This window comes from Cyanistes caeruleus, chromosome 3 (genome assembly GCF_971803275.1).
Source record: "Cyanistes caeruleus chromosome 3, bCyaCae1.hap1.1, whole genome shotgun sequence".
Taxonomy (NCBI): domain Eukaryota; kingdom Metazoa; phylum Chordata; class Aves; order Passeriformes; family Paridae; genus Cyanistes; species Cyanistes caeruleus.
The window spans coordinates 13337409-13354731 of record NC_141703.1 but is presented as its reverse complement, the minus strand read 5'-3'; the positions used below and the strand labels follow the sequence as shown (position 1 = coordinate 13354731).

Genomic DNA, 17323 nt, shown 5'->3' with positions numbered 1-17323 from the left:
CTCTCTTGGCCACAAGGGCACTGCTGGCTCAAATCCCGAGCCGCGTTCCGAGCGCGGCAGGCGCGATCAGTGCCGGAGCCCCTCAGGAGGCAGCGCCACACCAGGAACCGCATCGGTGTGTCCGCCCCGGCCCCGGGCGCAGCTGCACGGCCGGGCCGGGCAGCCTCGGTAGCCCCCTCACAGCGAGCCGCGGTGGGGTTTGGCTGGAGCAGAAGCAGCCGAAGGCGGGGCGGTGCTGAGCGGACAGCTCCCGCCTGCACCGCCGGGCTGCCCCAGAGCCACGGCCCGCTCTCCTCCCCGGGGAGGAGCACCGTGCTGGGAGTACCAGACTCTCGGTGCTGAAGAAATTAATTGCCTTTTAATGAAAGTTATTATATTTTGGAAAAAGCATCGTCCTGTTCTGCCGAGAGATGGATAAAGAACATGGCTGTAGTGGTAGCAGCTGTCTCTAAATGCAGCAAAATGCTTCTATCATAGGCAAATTCAGAGTTCCCAGGCCCTTCACGTGGAAACTAGCTGACATCTGCCCACAGCTACTTCGGTTGTGCTGTACAGCTGCTTCTGCACACACAACTGTAGCTTCTACACTGCTGAAGTGAAATTACCATCCTTCTCACTCTTAAATAGCACGAGAATATGATCAAGATAATACAAAGCTAAAAATTTTTAGAGCAGACAGCTCCATTGGCTATTGTTAACCTTGACAGAATCAAGAAAATGGATTTCAGTAGTACTTAGCTTCAGTGGGCACTGTCAGTGTTGTTTTTAAAAATCAGACTTCATCAGAAGACACACATGTAAGGCCATCCCGACCTGTGAGAAGTTAGAAGAGAATTGTTCCTCAGGGTCTTTCCCCTTGAGACCCGAATTTCAAATGTATTTATCTTTTGCACATCTTCAAAGAAAACCAAGTGTAATACAAACATACAAACTAGGTGAAAGGGAAAGGGGTAGATAAGTAAATAAGAGAAGATGAGAAAGAAAGTTGAAAAAAAGGAGAATGTCAAAAGAAAGAATGAGATAGCTGTCAAGAAAAAAAGAAAATACGTGTCAAAAGAGGTGACTAAGCAAGAAAAACAGGTAGCCAAACTAAGTGAATCTCACAGCTGAATCTTTTCCTTATTAACTAAGTTCCTTTATCAGTGATTCTGCAAGAACTACTCACACATTATGGAAAGCATACTCAAGGGAAATGATTAAACCATGATTAATGCAGCACTCGGCCTGAAATTTGTAGCTCATTTTCTCTAAGGAAAAATATTTGCAGGAGTGTTACGCTGTTAGAAGAATATTTGGACAGCACAGATGAGCAGTGCCTAGGACTGGAGCAGTCAGAGGTAGCAGGCAGCTCTTTTATAGACCCAGCCACATATGCCTGCTCTTCAGAGATGGTGCTGGTATCCTGAAGGAGTAGCACCAGGTATGGATTTATCCCTGGTGAGAGTCTAGCCCTCCCTGACCAGGCAGGTGCACAGGAATAGAGATGAAAGGAAAGCAGAGTTTCTTGAAGCTGAATGCCTGTCAATATACTGGAAATGTAAATTCCCTTGCCTTCTATTTCTTTTTAGTATGAAAGGCCAAATTTCATCTTTGCTTTCATGCTGAGAGTGTGCTATTGACTCCAGGTGCATTTTGATTAATCTCCACAGATAGGTTTTTCCATATACATGTAAGAGAATGATGTGTCTCTTGCAGTAGTGTTATCATCTATCTAAGCTGGGCCAGAATTTCAAAGTGGAAGTGGAATACTTTTCATGCTGCTTATTTAATTTCCATCTCTGGTAAATACTTCATGTATTCTGTCCTTCTGTTTGAAGAACATGAAAAGAAATTCTTGTGTACCTCATTAGAAGAGAAAGAGGAAATTGGAATAATGCCAGAGAAAAGGATGTAGGGTCTGTCAAAAATCTTAGTCAACATATTGCGTATCTTGAATAAGGTATCCTAAACTGCATCTTCTAGCTGTTGGGGCTAAATGAGCTTTCAAAAGGCTGGAGTGTGTCTTCTTTACTCTCTAAAATAAATACAAATTAGGTTTGATTGGAAAGGCTCAACAGATGGTCTTCTGTGAGTCCTTACAAGTCAGGCAGCTTTTAAAAGAACAGTGGAGCAAGAGTCATGGGTGGGGAGGTTCATGCAACTAATTTCTTTTCTGTAACCAATATCCTGTGCCAGACTGATCATGGTCTCCTGGGAAACCTCCTTCCATTTCTTCCCAAGTAACAGGGACACATCACCATGGACTTTAATGACTGAACTCTTTGCAACAGCTGTTTGAGTTGAATAGACATCTGATGCATAAAAATGTTGTCTCAGGGTGTAAATTTCAGGCAAACAAGTCAGGAAACCATGATACTAATGCTCCTGGATGCACTGAATTTCAAGGTCTGAATTGAATAGGCAAAAAACAGGGAAAAGCCTCAGTTGTTAGGAAGGTTTCACCTGATACCTAGCGATTTGGGTTATTTTATACAGAACTTCAGTTCTCAAACTGCAACAATTAATTATAAATGATAAAAAAAAATATGTTTAGATGTTCCATTTAAATCCTCTCATTTCTCAAACTGAAAGCATGATCCCTCTCTGAGCTTCATGGATCTCAAGCACCAGTTAGAAGTTGCATTTAAAATAGTCTTTGCCTGAGAGAAGCTGCAAAAGTCTCCTGACTTATAACTGAGTCAAAATAAAGACAAGCAGACCCTCACACAATTTCTGTTCAAAAGTCATCAGGAAACTGTGAAACAAAAAGTGTGGTTAAATAGTGTTTGACTTCAAAGCCAAGCTTCTACAACAAAACAGAATAAATTACTGAATATTTCACTGATGAGCTTTAATATATACTGAAGGTTTTAACTGCAAGACTTCGTAAGATCAACTGCAAGACTTTTTAAGAGGAAGGAATGGTTTATGTCTGGAGCAGATTTGTTAAAATACTGTGTTTCTATGTATGTATTTATGTATGCATGAATCCCTGTATTTATTTATCTATGTATCTATCATGCTATTTCTAGACATGCTAGAATTAATAGTCAAAAATAGCAGAAAAAGATACCTTATTGCTGAGATGATCAATTAGTTAATTAATATATTTTTAGACCAAGATTAAAACCCCACAATGGTTGGTATTTTTTTCCCTCCTGTGTAGGTAGGAGAAAAAGGTAGAGAATGAAATTTACGAATTAAACTACACCCTAGGTTTTCGTTGCCTCCAACAACAATCACTCTGCTACTCCCATCTAATGTTGGCTGATACTGTAGCTTTAATTAATTTTTAAGAGCAGTTCATCATTCCAGAGGAATGCACAATGCTTCTAAACTATCCTCTTCTCAGAATAAATCAAAAATATTTACTACTTATGAAATAGTCTTATAAAATATACGCAGATTAAATCCACAGCGTTTTTCTATATGTAATGACAGTCCATAAATGATGAACAGTAAAACCATGGCATTTGGTACAGTGTGATTTTATACCTGGCTCTTTCCACAATTCCGTAATGAAGATGTGATGTTTAATAAAATCTATGTTCTCAGGATATTTGTATAGAATTAAATTAGTCAGTCTTTATATGAGAGTTTAACTAATAATGTCATGTTAATTCTGATATGGTTTACATGTAAATCATCTGAAGTACATAAATTTTTGAAAATAGTGACCTGATGCCATTCATCTGTGCTTTGTAGCACTATTTTGAGTAAGTGGAGTTACCTACTTTGGGAGAGGTTCTTTGTGCTCTTCCTCTTTCATGGACTACTTTTATAAGCACTTCTGAAGAAAATGGTGAGAAATCATGGTTGCATTTTGACCAAGAGGACATCTCTCTTCATTTCGTTCTTCTTGAGTCAGAGATGGTCACTTAGTGTGAGAAATGCTAAGTTGGTCTGTCCCATTATTAGATTGTCCTTGCTAATTTTAATAATCAAGCATTTACATATTGAGTAAATATGGGGAGGTTGAGGGATTCTCAGCAGTGACACTTTACTGATGGATACTCAGAGGTTAGAAAGCACTTAGATTAGCTAACCTCTGTTGGTCCTTCCCTTCCCAGAACCCAAATTATCTATTTAATCCATTCTTACCACTGTTCACTCTTACCAGAAAGTTCTTCTAAATGTCTAATCTGAACCTCCATTGCTGCAAACTATTGTCACTGCTTGCTTTTTCTACTGGACGCAGAGAACAGATCTACTCCCCTTGGCTCTTGTATGCCTACTGTGGTTAAGATTTTGAAACAATAGTTTGAGAATTTGGAGTAGAGAGCTGACATTCAGCAGGCAGGTTAGTACTTTTGTTACACATCTCTTGACTTTTCTAGACTACCAGCTGCAATAATCTCTCATAAGTCACATGTTATAATCTTTCCATTATCCTCCCTGATCTGTTTTGGGTTCTCTGTAGATTTCTTACAGAGTGGTGCAAGCACAGGACTACAGCTGCAACTTTACTGCTACCAAAAAAATACAATGCTGAATGCTACAGATTTCTCTGCTTTATATATCTCAGTATAAATTTTATCTAAAAGATTCATATTCTCTGCCCTCCTTCTCATTGTTACAGCCAAAATATAATTTAATAAAAATCTCTTTACTATTTACATTTAAACTGTGTTTTTATCCCTTTTATTCCTTTTTTTCTTCTTCTGGCTTTCTAGATAAGCACTCCAATCTCCTTAAATCCACACAAAGCTAAGAGTACCTTTCTTGAACATATTTGTATTGCACTCACTTCTATCCATTTTCAATCTCTTTGGTGCCTTCCTTTTCCACCAGCTCAATTTCAAACTTCTTGGACAGATCATCAGTATTCTGTCACGCTATCTTTTCTAGGATTACAAGTCTCCAATACTTTTTTTTTCTCTCCACTGTTCCTGTAAACCTTTATCTTTCCATTTGTCAATGTTTCACGCAAGTGCCTTCACAGCTTTTTTCTCATACTATTCCAAATGCAAACCTGCCAAGTGAAACATAAGAAATCATACTGTGAACTCCATTTGAGTGATTGTTAGGGGTTCACATTAACATTTTGGGTATCAAAAACTTAATAACTGGAGAGTTTCATAACCTGGGTAAAGACACACATTTTATTTAAAGTAAAACATCTACTTTATGCACTGTAAAATGGCTATGTGGGAGCCAGTATAGCTTTTACTAGTTATTATCTGAATGCCTCTTCCTGTAACAGCTTCTCCCATTTTGCCTAAACTAAGGTAGATCAAGTAGCAAACCTAACTGGAAAGACCTTTTCTCTCAGGTTCACAGTTACTTTTCTGCTAGTGTCCACAGGAAGAATCAAAAGCTGGACATGAAAGGAATTAAAAATTTGTGACTTGCTAGTGTTGGAAAGCAGGATCAGATGGCCACTTGAACAGCGACACATCACCACCAGGCCTGACCTGACTTGTGTTTCTACCTTGCCTGTGGAGATGAAGCAGGTCTAAAATCTTGTATGATGATCTGGACTCTGGGCTGAGCCTGACAGATCACCGTGCCCAGGTCTGTGGGATGTAGCCGTGGGTGTCAAGTCCCCCACTCCCACCAGCCATATTGTGTCATTGTGTCCTTATCCTTGTCCTCATGGAGCAGCTGCCCCTTGCTAAACCCGACAGCTAGATCAGACCTTCCTGAGTTGAGCAGGAACACCTGAACCCCAGCTCCAGGTGGAGCCTTGCCCATGGCTGTGTGGGATCTTCTGCAATTCCACCTGTGCCGTCAGCCTGACTGGTTTTGGTGTCCTCATTGTACTGGCCCCCTGTCCAGCCCCAGTTCCTGAGTGAATCTCCACTCAGAACCCACCTGGCAGCCCCTTGGGGCTGGTCTATAGGGTTTTTGCCACCCTCTAGTTCCATCTGCTGTGGCCTCTTTGTAGCCATTGTCCCTGCCCTGGTTGAGTGTCCATAAAGTTATCCACTGACAACCTGCACCAGCTAAATCCCTTGCCCCCTTCTGAGCTCTTGGGTGTGAGGACACACCTTGTTTGTGAGGAATGGGAGTTGCTGTCAAGGCTGTGAGGGCACTGACAGTCCTGACCAAGCCCCACCTGGGTCCCCTGCTCTCTGCTCGTGAGCTCTGAGTTCTGGCCTGTGCTATTGGTCCTTGCTAGAGCTGAGCTGTAGGAGTGCTGGTCTCCATCCAGCTCAGCCACAGCTGTGCACCTGGCTCCCTAGCCTTTCCTGGAACCTGCCTTGTTCAATGGACTTGTTTAGCGATTCCCCAGTGGAAGTGCTCGAGGCCAGACTGAACTGGGCTTTGAGCAACCTGGTCTAATGGAAGGTGTCCCTGCCTGTGACACAAGGGCTGGAACTAGATCACCTTCAAGGTTCCTTCAAACCCAGATCATTCTACAGCTTGCCTGGTGATCACTGGGCTGCATCTAACCCAGGTTACGATCACAGGACCCAACCCTGAGTTGTGTGCTTTGTTTTCAGATGAGTCTCATCACCATGGACATGTCCTGGCTGATCCTGACTCCCATCCCCAGGCTGCCCTCCTCACAGTCCTCAGAGTGGGGGAAAAGGCCCCAGTTTCCTGCCAGGAAGGCTGCCTACTGCCCAGGCTCCCCTACTGCAGGGAGCACTTGGCCCTTGTTGCTTCCCCACAGTGGGAGCACAGCGTTCCCCAGCACCAGTCCAGCACCAGTGCTGTCAGGATTACAAGACTTTGCAGCATTTCATGATGCTGTCCTCCTTTCTGCCACAGGGGTGCGAAATAGTGAATGCTGAGAGTATTCACCCATGGAAGCACATTTGATCTTCAGCCAGGTCTTGAAATGTAACAGCCTCTCTGCAATAATATTCTGCTTATACATTAATTGTTCATTTTTGCGCAATTGTAAAGAGAGAGTGCTGAAAGTAGTTAAAACAGAGACTTTCATGCTGTGGCAATAACGGTACGCTCTTGAATACCATTGGCATCAGACTTAATTCTTAGACATTATAATTATGTGAGGGCTCATTTTCTGTGAGTTTGCTCTCACTTGTCTTCCCTATTTAATGTACATTATAATATTTTGTACTTTCCTTCTATGCTTGAATAGGAATATTGCATTAGGCAAGCAGGTGATGAGATTCTGCTCTCTGTTCCAGTTAGCATAATTCCACCAATTCTGGTCCAGTTACCAGTATTTGCTGTAATTTAATGGCAATCAGAATAGAATTGTGTTTAAGAAAGAAAAAAAGTGTCACTGAATGTTCATTCCATAGATTTTTTTTCTGTTGCAATGGAAATTAGTGTGTGTTCTTTTTTCTATTTCAGAGCCTTAACATCCTAATAACAACTTCATTCTCTTCATCCTGTTGTTAGCAAGTAACTCAGGAAGGAAATTAAGAAGAGCTGTGCAGTGAACAAAAGGCATTTAGAGGCCTGTTAAGCAAGGAATTTACCCTTTTACCATAAATGTCTGCATTATCATTATTGATAAACACAAGGAGAAGCATTGATTTTTTTTATACTTCTGTCAATTAATTATATGCGAAGAGTTTTGAAAGCAAAGATGCCATGTAAAGTAATAATTTGAGATTTTTTTCATTTTAAATTTATGAAATCTGTGCTTCTTTAGGAGTTTAGTACCCCAAGCAGTAAAATAATCCTTGTTGAAATGTAGCATGCATAGCACAGTTTTGTAAGGAGCTGCAGAAGTGGTCAGAGCTGGATGAAATTAGAAGGGAAAACTTTAAGTTAATTTAGTGATAATGTACATTAATTCAGATCAGTATAAAGATTAAAAGTAAGATAACTAAATACTCTATGTTCACAGGAAACATACACATAGAACATATACACTCATATCTTGAGTAGCATGCACACACACACACACACACACAAAATTCTCCATGAATACAGTCTGTACTTAACAGCAATATAATAATGTTTAAGCATTTTGAGGTAGACATAGTACAGATGAATTTGTTATCTTGCTGTCATTCATGATTTATTGGCAGTTTTTATACCACCACTCTTAGTTTTAACAGATGGTTTTCCATCATCAAAAGCATTACCTACGATAAGCTCAATGTGTAACGCCTGAATCTGAGAGTTTTAACTTCTTGTCCTACTGTTTTTGCAGCAGATCAAGCACACTCTAGTCATTAAAAGGAAGAAAAAAATAATCCTCAATACAGTAATTATTTTGTCCAATTAACTTAGTTTAGATACTCCATCTGTATTTTCCTATGCCACTGTAAACTACTGTTTATATTATCTTAGAACACTTGGAATGAGTTTACAGTATTTACTATTAATAACTTACATATTTAAATTATAGCACTGAGGAAACAAAACAAAAAATAGATTTTTGTCACCTTTTGTTGAAATCTGGGAGTTTCCTGAGCTTCTTCTTCTGTACTGTGTTTTTTGCTGCCTACCATCTTCGTTACTATGCTTGTCTGGCACTTCTCTCTGCAGCTATCACACTTGCCTTGAGGGAATCTTGTTGGCTGTGAACCACCAGAATTCCCACTCCTTGTTCTTAAAAGACAATTGAGCAAAGGTCACGCCAAGTTGTTCTTGTATGGTTGTCCAAAGGGAGGTTAAAGATCAGCCCAAAGCAATCTGCTGTGATAATGCCTTCAGCAGAGGAAGTCCCAAATCTTGCTGGGTTATTTTTCCTTCCAAAGCAAAGCCCATCCTTTGCTCCCCCCACCTTCTTTTTTTTCCCCCCCTGCAGTATTTAAATATGCTTGTTATGGTGTGCTGTGGGAAACAGATGCATTCTTGTTATGGCCAGAGATGAATGTCAGGATTGAACTAGCATCCATGAAAAAGTCTTTTGTTTGATCCGCGCTGTCCCACAGTGGAGCTAAGGCAACAGTTTCCGTTTGGGAACTTAACTGTATCACTGTGTACCCGCTCAAATCACAGCATCACCTGAATGACAAACATGACTGTTCACATGACAGCTGACAAAGAGTATTGTTTAATTTTAATCAAAAGCATTAAAACCCAGCCAATTCAAAAATCCAAAGCATGTGAAGGCTAGGTATATGTGAAGTGCAATGGCATTCTATTTTTATTCAAACTGAAGAATTTAGAGATATTGTTATTTTATAAATGTTTATGTATTGTAGCTTAAAAATTGAGTAACTTCTGATTTTGAATCCCACATGACACTTGGTGATGTCATCTTGTTTTGTGCATGTGTTCAAAAAAAGAAGTAAAGCAAATGGTGTCACAGTCCTGTGAAGGAGGCTGTGTGTAGGTGTTGTTGGTTTAACCTGGCAGGCAGCTAAACAGCACACAGCACTCACTCGCTCACTCACTCCCTTCCTCCCTCCCTCTCCCACCTGAGTGGGATGTGGGAGAGAATTCCCAAAGTAAATTATGGGTGTTGAGACAAAAACAGTTCAATAGGGGAAAAAAAAGGAAAAGAACAATAATTAGAATATACAGAGTAAGGAATGCACATTGCAATTGCTCACCACCCACTGAGTGATGCTCAGACAGTTCCAAGCAGTGGCCTCTGGCCAGTTTTCCCCCCCCATTTTATATACTGGGCAGAACATCTTATGGTGTGGAATCTCAGCTGGGATCAGCTGTCCTGGCTGTGCCCTCTCCCAGCTCCTTGTGCCCTGCAGCCTTCTTGCTGGCAGCGTGGGGTGAGAAGCTGAAAAGCCCTTGACTTAGTGTAAACACTCCCCAGCAACAACCAAAACATCAGTGTGTTATCTGCATTATTATTATTTCCAGAATCCAAAACACAGCCCTGTAGCAGTTACTAGGAAGAAAATGAACTGGATTGCAGTGGAAACCAGGACAGCAAATCAGAGAGGCATTCTTCCTGTGGCTGCCAGCGTTTCCAAGGATGCATGTTTGCTACAGCTAAGCTGGCCTACTAACTAGGTACTGCTGGGAGGGGTCTCATTCTCCCTGGCAATGGGCACTCTGGCTGTCAGTGTCCAGCCTCAGTCTGCACCAGGGAGCTGCCACAGGTCATTCTTCTGCTTCCATCTAAGACTAGGTCCAGCAGTATGGTAGTGTTGTACTAGCACCTGGGTATGTAAACTTGGAGGATTGGGAGGTTTTTTATTTATTTCTTACCAACACAAAGGAGTCCTGGTGGAAAAGGAAGGAAAATAATTTTAATTTTCAGAACCATATAATTTCTCTCCTCCAGATAGTTGAAAACAATCAGGGATATTCAGACTAAATAATATTAGTTCACATTTCTGCAACAGCTTATCAGCCCTAAGGAAAGAGCCCTGTGGTGCCATCTGCCTTTGCAAGAAGCTGGAGTCAGTGTCTGCATATTTTGATGAGCAGTAAATGCCTCCCCACACCATTCTACAAAAGATGGTGGTAGGTTTTTTGAGTAATGAATGGCCAGCACTGATGTTTTCGGACAAAATATCGAGGTTTGTCTGTGGTAAAACAGCACGAACCACATCAGTTTCCCTGGGTTTCTGAACGCACACACACAGATCTGAACCCTTTCAGAAGAGAGGGTAAAGCTTCACTTGTCTAAATTGCTAAATAAGCTTTTAAAACCTTTTCCCGTTTATGCTTGAAACTGAAATACATAATTTCCTGGACACAGTCCTTGCTCCTCAGCTGAAGGCTGTTGTGCAAGCGCTCTTGTCACATTTGAGTAAAGATATCTCTGTAGCATCAAAATGAAGAGAACGTACCCCACCTCCCTGCCCTGACCAAGTCAGGGGTATACAAGACAAAGGTCTCACAGGTCTTTTCTCAGAGCCTTCCACACACTTGACCTCTTAAGGTATCAGAAATCCAGTCTGAATACACCTTTTTTCTCCCCCGATTTGTAGCAAATAAGAAAAAAAAAAGGAAAAGGGATTTGGAGAACAGGAGGGCATCTAATATTACATATACATATATAAATATATATATAAAACTATATGTGCACATAACTATATAAACTACATTTATATTAAACACAAACATATATATATATATATATATATATATATATATAAACGTATTTTGTCACTTAGCTGGCCAGCCACTACCTGTCTCTGAAAGACTCTAGGGAGTCGTTTACTGAAGAAGTTCCTGAAACTTGTGATAGAGCATCATACCTACCTTAAATATTCAAAAAGAAGACCATGACTCCTACATATGTTAGTCATGATCATTATTCGGCCTTCAGGGGTTACAGGTCGGTGGAAACCGTGTGGGAAGTCCCCGTTTCACCCCGCTGAGAACTTTGTTGCAGTTGATCCTTCACCCTCAGGCTCCAGCCTGGTTCCAGCCCTTATCCAACTGCCATCAACCACCGCCTCCTCCCAGCTCAATGTATTTAATACCTGACACATTTAGACGTGATATATTTATGACAAGGCATTTTAACATGACTTTGCCCCAACCGCGGCACTGGACCCGTACGGGCTATGGGCCCATGCAGCAGTCGGAGCCGTGCTCAGATCCTTCAGACGCAACTCGCGGGATGCCGCGGGCCCCGGCGCCAAACGAACGCCTGCAAAGCCGCGGCCGCAGCGGCGGGCCCAGCCCAGGCCTGGGTGTCGGCCGGCGGCGCAGGCCTGTCGCAGGAAGCGGCTCCGCCCGGCTCCGAGCTCCGCTCCGGGCCCGGCGGGGGCGGGACGCGCCCGGGCCCTTCCCGCGGGCCGCGCTCCCTCCGCGCCCGGGGCGGCTCCGCCCCCGCGCCCGCTGATTGGATGCGGCCCCGGCGGTGGCGCGCGGGGCTCCCGTCTCGCGCCACTTTCGGGAGCCTTTGGCGCGAGCGCCATGGCCGAGAGCGGCGCTCGGGGCCGGGACGGTGAGACGCGGGGGCGGCCGGGGCCCCTGTCCTTGTCCTCCTGCCTGTCCCCGTCCCTCGCAGGCGCCGGCGCTTCGCTGTCACGCGGGGGGAGGCGACGGGGCAGCGGCGGCGGCGGTGGCGGTGGCGCGGGAGCGCGCGTGCGCGGCGGTCGGTCGGTCGGTCGTGGTGGGGGCGGAGAGCGCCGCGCGAGGGTCCCGCGCCCCGTGTGGGCCGCTCGGCGGGGCCGGAGCCTCTCCTCTCCGGGCGGGCTCGGGCCGCACGGCCCCGCGGGGAGCGCAGGGTGGCGGCGTGGCTCTCCCGGGTCACGTCTCCGGTGGGAGCGCTCTCGGCGCGAGGGGCAGCGGCGGGCGCGGGTGGTCCCGGCTGGAGCTGGAAACGCGCTTGTCCCAGAGGAACGCCTTGCCTGAGGCGCTGGCGTACAGTAAAGGTGAAGGATTGGCGGAAGATAAGCGCTCCCAAAGTGGTCCGTCTTTGCAGTTCTCCCTCATGGGGCGGCAGGCAGTGTAAATGCCCTTTTTACCCCAGCCCTTAGCAATACAAATCCGGACTTCTTTCGGCTGCGCTGCCGGGGTGCAGCTGTGTTCACAGGGTGATGTCCTGCTGCCACCAGGAGGGGACTGCCCTGCTCCTCTGGCCAGCCTTGGGTCTCCTGCCTGCACGGGGTATGCGGCTCCTCGGGCTGAACCCGCAGCCTCGTCCCTGGGCTGTCTGTTTGCTTTTAGAAGTTGGATTGGATCCATTTGTTCCCCTGTGGTCAGATAAATGTTCCTCACCCAAATGAAGAGGAAGAAGAAAGGTCAGGAGAAGCAGAAAGCAACTTGCTGGGGAGAGCATTTGGAAGGGAAGGAAGTGGAAAAGGAAATGGGGTGTCAGCTGTCAACAGTTTACTAGTTTGTCTCAATCTAGTCACACTCAAACACCGTGAAACCGCCTAAAAACATCACTGCTTTGTAGCAGTGTAGGCCTTCTCTAAGTCTGGTATTCCTGAGTTGTCATGGAGACATGCAAAATAAAAGGAGCTGGAAATTCCCAAGGAAGGGATGGGGGGGATGCCAGGGAAAGGCTGATGAGATTTGAGAGGTGCTTTGGAAATCTAGGTGGTGGCTTCACACTGAGCGCGAGCTGGCATGAGAGGGCTGTTTGAGCTCCCTGTCAGGCCATGCCTTCAGTATCATTCCAGAATTGGCTGAGGAAGAGCCATCTGTGACTGTGCTTTTAGCCAAGTAGGTTTTGGTTTTAAGCAAAACTACAGTCATCTATTAGTGCATCACTGAACACTTAAGTACCAAAGCTAACAGCTCATTGTTAAACTAATTTCTGTTGTTTCTAATTAAATACAGATATGAGTGAGTCTGGAAGTTTTGCAGCATCACGTTCTAGGCGTGAGAGGAAGAATAGAAAGGGCCAGCAAGAAGCACTTGAACGTCTGAAAAAAGCCAAAGCTGGGGAAAAATTAAAATATGAGGTGAAAATTCCTCATCTTTTCTTCTTAATTAAAAGGGAATGTGGGCTGAGAAGCTTAAACACCATTTATAGATATGTAAAAGTTATGGGAAACCAAACAAGCCTTTCAGATAAGCTTTTGTGTTTTTAATAGTGTGTTTTCCTTAATGTAGCTGTAGTTTTCTGCTTTCTAATATAATTTATTTGTTTATTTCTGTTTTCAAAACTAACCCAGTTTTGTTAACTGCAAGTCAGACATGCCTACCATTGCTTGAGAGGTATGCCACAGGGAAGGACTAATTTTTAAAATTGCACAGTTAATGTTATGACAGGAAGTACTTTTTTTTTTTTTATCACACTTGATTTTAAACTTTAATTTCAGAGCTTTACATGACTAAAATCCATTAATATTGATATGCTGTGTCTCTACAAAGAGACCAAAATTTAAGTGGTGGAACTGAAATCTGGCAGTGTAACATTGATACTGTAACATTGTCCAATCGTGATGGCAACAGGAAGTGACTTCCTCATTGAGGTGAATAAATGTAAAGAAACCAGAAGTCTGTAGATCATTAACATGCAAATTTTCTTTGAGCACCCTGCTTGGGTACATCAAATCCCTTTCCTTTTCACTGGGCTCAGGCTGGTGTTTGAGAGTAGAGCCAAGGTCAGAAGTCTCCGCTGCTAGGCTTTTTATTTTAAAATTTTTTTTTTTGGTAATATGAAATGAGCAATAAAGCAAGTAATTTTCAATGAAATCTCTGCCAGTACTTCAGTAGATTTTGAGTTTCAGTATACTGTGGTAACTTTAAAAATTGATAACTTACCTTTTATCTCTTCCAAAAAAGAAACTTAATGAATAACTGTGCTTACTAGTTGTGAACAGTGTAGCAGTGTAAGAACCCTACGTGCATTCTTGGGAGCTTCTATGTTCTGACTGATGATTTGCAGTATTGATGGTATGGAAACTGTTAATCCTCAGTTTACCTTAACTGTAGGTTGAGGAGTTCACGGGTGTTTATGATGAAATAGATGAGGATGAATACTCCAAGATGGTCAGAGATCGTCAGGATGATGACTGGATTGTTGATGATGGTAAGTTAAGATTAATTTGGAGGGTTATTTTGGTTCTAATGTTATAACTCAATTAGACTTCATAATGTTCATGCTTTGAGGTAAGTTATTGTTAGTACATTCTTTAAAAATTGTTTTAGGAGACAAGAGAATGGCAGTCTTTTAATGGAAATTAATATTTGCTTTGTTCTCATAGCAGTCTGTAAGGATTGTAATGAAAATATTTTTCCATGAAGACTTGTTCTTGAAATTTTATTTCCAGTTATCAGTGTAACCAGTAACAGTACTTTTTTTAATAAAATTGTAATTTCTATTGAAACATATAAGAATATATTTAGTCTAATAAAAGATAGAGCTAAGAGTGCTGTAGTTTTTAATACTTGCTTTTGTAACTTTTGCTCTATATTAAAGGGGGAAAACTGTTAAATATGTAAAAAATTCAGGACTATCAGAAGACAGAATTTAAACTGCAATTTTTTAATAATTTTTCTACAGATGGGATAGGTTATGTAGAAGATGGAAGGGAAATATTTGATGAAGATCTGGATGATGATGCTCTTAGTTCCAATAAGAAAGGTAACTTGCATATGACCACTGAACAATGTCTGCAAGGGTCTTTTAAAAGTTACCCAAAATGGGCAACTTCCTCTCATCAGTATATGACGTAAATATGGCCAAATGACAGATTACTTGAAGCTCTGTCATTCTGTGCCTGGATTTTGTTCAGCCCTGGTGATGCAGAGGATGGAGGGTCACAAATTGAAGTCACATCACTGTTAACTGCCTCAGCACAATTTGGGCACTGCTGCTCGCGCTTATCTGTGGAATGGGGATTCACTTCTAGAGCAAATGCATCTGGAAGGAGTCTTGGTTTTCAAAGCTGGTGCCTAAAAGATGTGTGGTCTCTCTTAACCGCTGAAATACTTTCATGTTTGTAAGAATCTAGGCTCATGTGATTTTCTCAACTTTTTTATGGGATCTGGTGACAAACTGAGGAATTGAGCCTGATGTTGAGAATCCAAGCCTAGTGCCAAACTCCTGGACCCTTCATTTTTTCCCCTGGAGATGCTTCCATGTAAAGTATCTTTGTGCTTTTTCTGGAGTATGCAAAAGGCATATCTAACATGACTAGGAAACACAGGGTGTTGAGAGGGCTTTTTGTGTGTGCACAACAGCTGCTATAAAGCTGAAAGATGACTAGGCTTCACTTCAGCCAGAAGTGTAAAGATAGAAGTAGACTACCTTTGCTATCTGTCCCTGATAATAACTGGACCTGTAAACACTGAACTTTTCTTATGTAAATTTCACAAATTTTAATTTTTTGTTTTGGTAGGAAAAGGTGGCAGAACATCTACAACTGATAAAAAGAACGTGAAGAAACCTGTGGTGTCCAAGTCAAACACAATTAAATCTATGTTTATGGCCAGTGCTGGGAAGAAAAACACAGATGTAAGTTTTTACATTTTTTGAATTTAAATATTTCTGACTTGTTCGCAGTTTTAGTGGGAGTGGAGTAAACCAAAGGCTCATTTTAGTTTCTTTTGTCTAGCAAGATAAACTTCTATTACGATCTCTTGTGTATGGAGCATTTCTAAAAACACTGTGTGTGTTTTGTGGAAATCCTCTAGTCATTTACTGCTATTCTTCTGATGGGGTTTGCACATATAACAGAACTGTTTGGCTAATCTTACCTTACAGAAAACTGTGGACCTGTCCAAGGATGATTTACTTGGGGATATTCTTCAAGATATTAGTGCTGAAGTAAGTATGTTAATAAAATCTGGTGGAAACAACCTTAATCCATTAATTTGTCATGGAACATACCAAGAAAAGGCAGTTTTTTGTGAAACTAGACAATCTGATTTCCTCCATAGCACATCTCATTGATATATTCCACCTGTGTGTGCTGTTGGCCTGTTGTCTCCACCATGCAGATACATGCAACATGCAGATGTTGCATGACTGTATTGCTTCATAAGGCAATACCTCTACGACCTGATTACAAATGGTTTCTAGTTAGATGATGTGGTGCCTGAGCTAATGCAGCCTTCAGAGTTTTAGTCACTGTGGAGTGAAAGAGGACTTGGCTGCCTCTGAACTGTGTGCTGTGTATCTGTCACCACCCCTCAGCCAGGGAACTGTAGGACATCTCCATCTGACCTATGTGGAGGAGCTGAGGGAGCACTGTTTCAGCAGGTGATATAACCTGAACCTCTGTCTGCCTCCTGCTTCCCACTATTTGCTGCAGAGAACCAGGTTAACATTCCCTCGGAGGCAGGAGTGCAGGATGGCTGCTGTGACAGGGTTGGACTGTCTCAAATACCTAATGCTCTTTCAGCAAGATTCTTAAAACCAAAAGGATTGCTCACATGCAAATGTTGAAATTGCTGTAGTGGTGAGATACTGAATCTGTTGAGCCATAATAATCTTAACATGTTTTTTCAGTGCAATTAAGGGTAGAGGATGTCCCAATGTAAAGTTATTCTCTTAGTTTTGTGTTCTTATTATTTTATTCCTCCCTATGATATCTGAATGAGGCTGTTATAACCCCTCCGCTCCCCCTGCTCCCCTCCCAGTATCATTAAAGAAATGCATTTTAATGCTGTCAAATTTGTAGAGCATTGATTAGGGAAAATAATGCTAATAATTACACGATGGTTTCTATTCACTTAAATACTTGTTGGCTACTGATTTTTTTGTTGTTGTTGTTTGTTTTGTAAAATTTCTTATGTTATTGGCTGTTAATAAGGTTAGAGAATAAAATACCTGTACATGTAAATAAGTTAAAATGTGTTTTTCTCTAGTGGAACAGTGCTGAAAGAGCACTTCTGCCTTTCATAAGGCATGTATGTTCAATACTACTGCTTCAGCAGACGTGAGAAACAACACAAGTTATTCTGATACTTGTGCAGTAAAGGCATGGTTAGCTATTGAAATTCCCAGTTTGAAAACTGTCTCACTTACTGATGGCAGTTTTTCTCAGATAGTTTCCTCCACAAAAACATCTAGTGTGTCTTCATGGGCTGATTGCTCAGGTAACATTATTTTATGGAGTTGAGTTTTGTATCAGGAGGT

At 42.3% G+C, this 17323-nt stretch overlaps 2 protein-coding genes across 11 annotated transcripts in view; one reads left to right on the top strand and one right to left on the bottom strand.

Annotated features, from left to right (window-relative positions):
- PCYT1B (phosphate cytidylyltransferase 1B, choline) overlaps positions 1–8440 on the bottom strand; it is a 49059-nt gene extending 40619 nt beyond the window's left edge. Inside the window, exon 1 of the mRNA XM_023918514.2 lies at positions 8298–8440. Within this exon, the coding sequence (XP_023774282.1) occupies positions 8298–8363 (66 nt within the window). The 5' untranslated portion in view covers positions 8364–8440. The remainder of the gene's footprint in view (positions 1–8297) is intronic.
- Positions 8441–11353: 2913 nt separating this feature from the next.
- POLA1 (DNA polymerase alpha 1, catalytic subunit) overlaps positions 11354–17323 on the top strand; it is a 194555-nt gene continuing 188585 nt past the window's right edge. For 4 of the 10 annotated variants that reach the window (XM_086879848.1, XM_086879850.1, XM_086879855.1 and 1 more), the window contains exons 1-6: positions 11567–11728; positions 13072–13196; positions 14173–14269; positions 14744–14824; positions 15582–15697; positions 15947–16009. In XM_086879848.1, coding sequence (XP_086735974.1) covers positions 11698–11728; positions 13072–13196; positions 14173–14269; positions 14744–14824; positions 15582–15697; positions 15947–16009 — 513 coding nt within the window. In that variant the 5' untranslated portion in view covers positions 11567–11697. Of the gene's footprint in view, positions 11729–13071; positions 13197–14172; positions 14270–14743; positions 14825–15581; positions 15698–15946; positions 16010–17323 lie in introns of all 10 variants that reach the window. The other 6 variants (XM_086879847.1, XM_086879849.1, XM_086879854.1 and 3 more) reach the window with 3 other exon arrangements.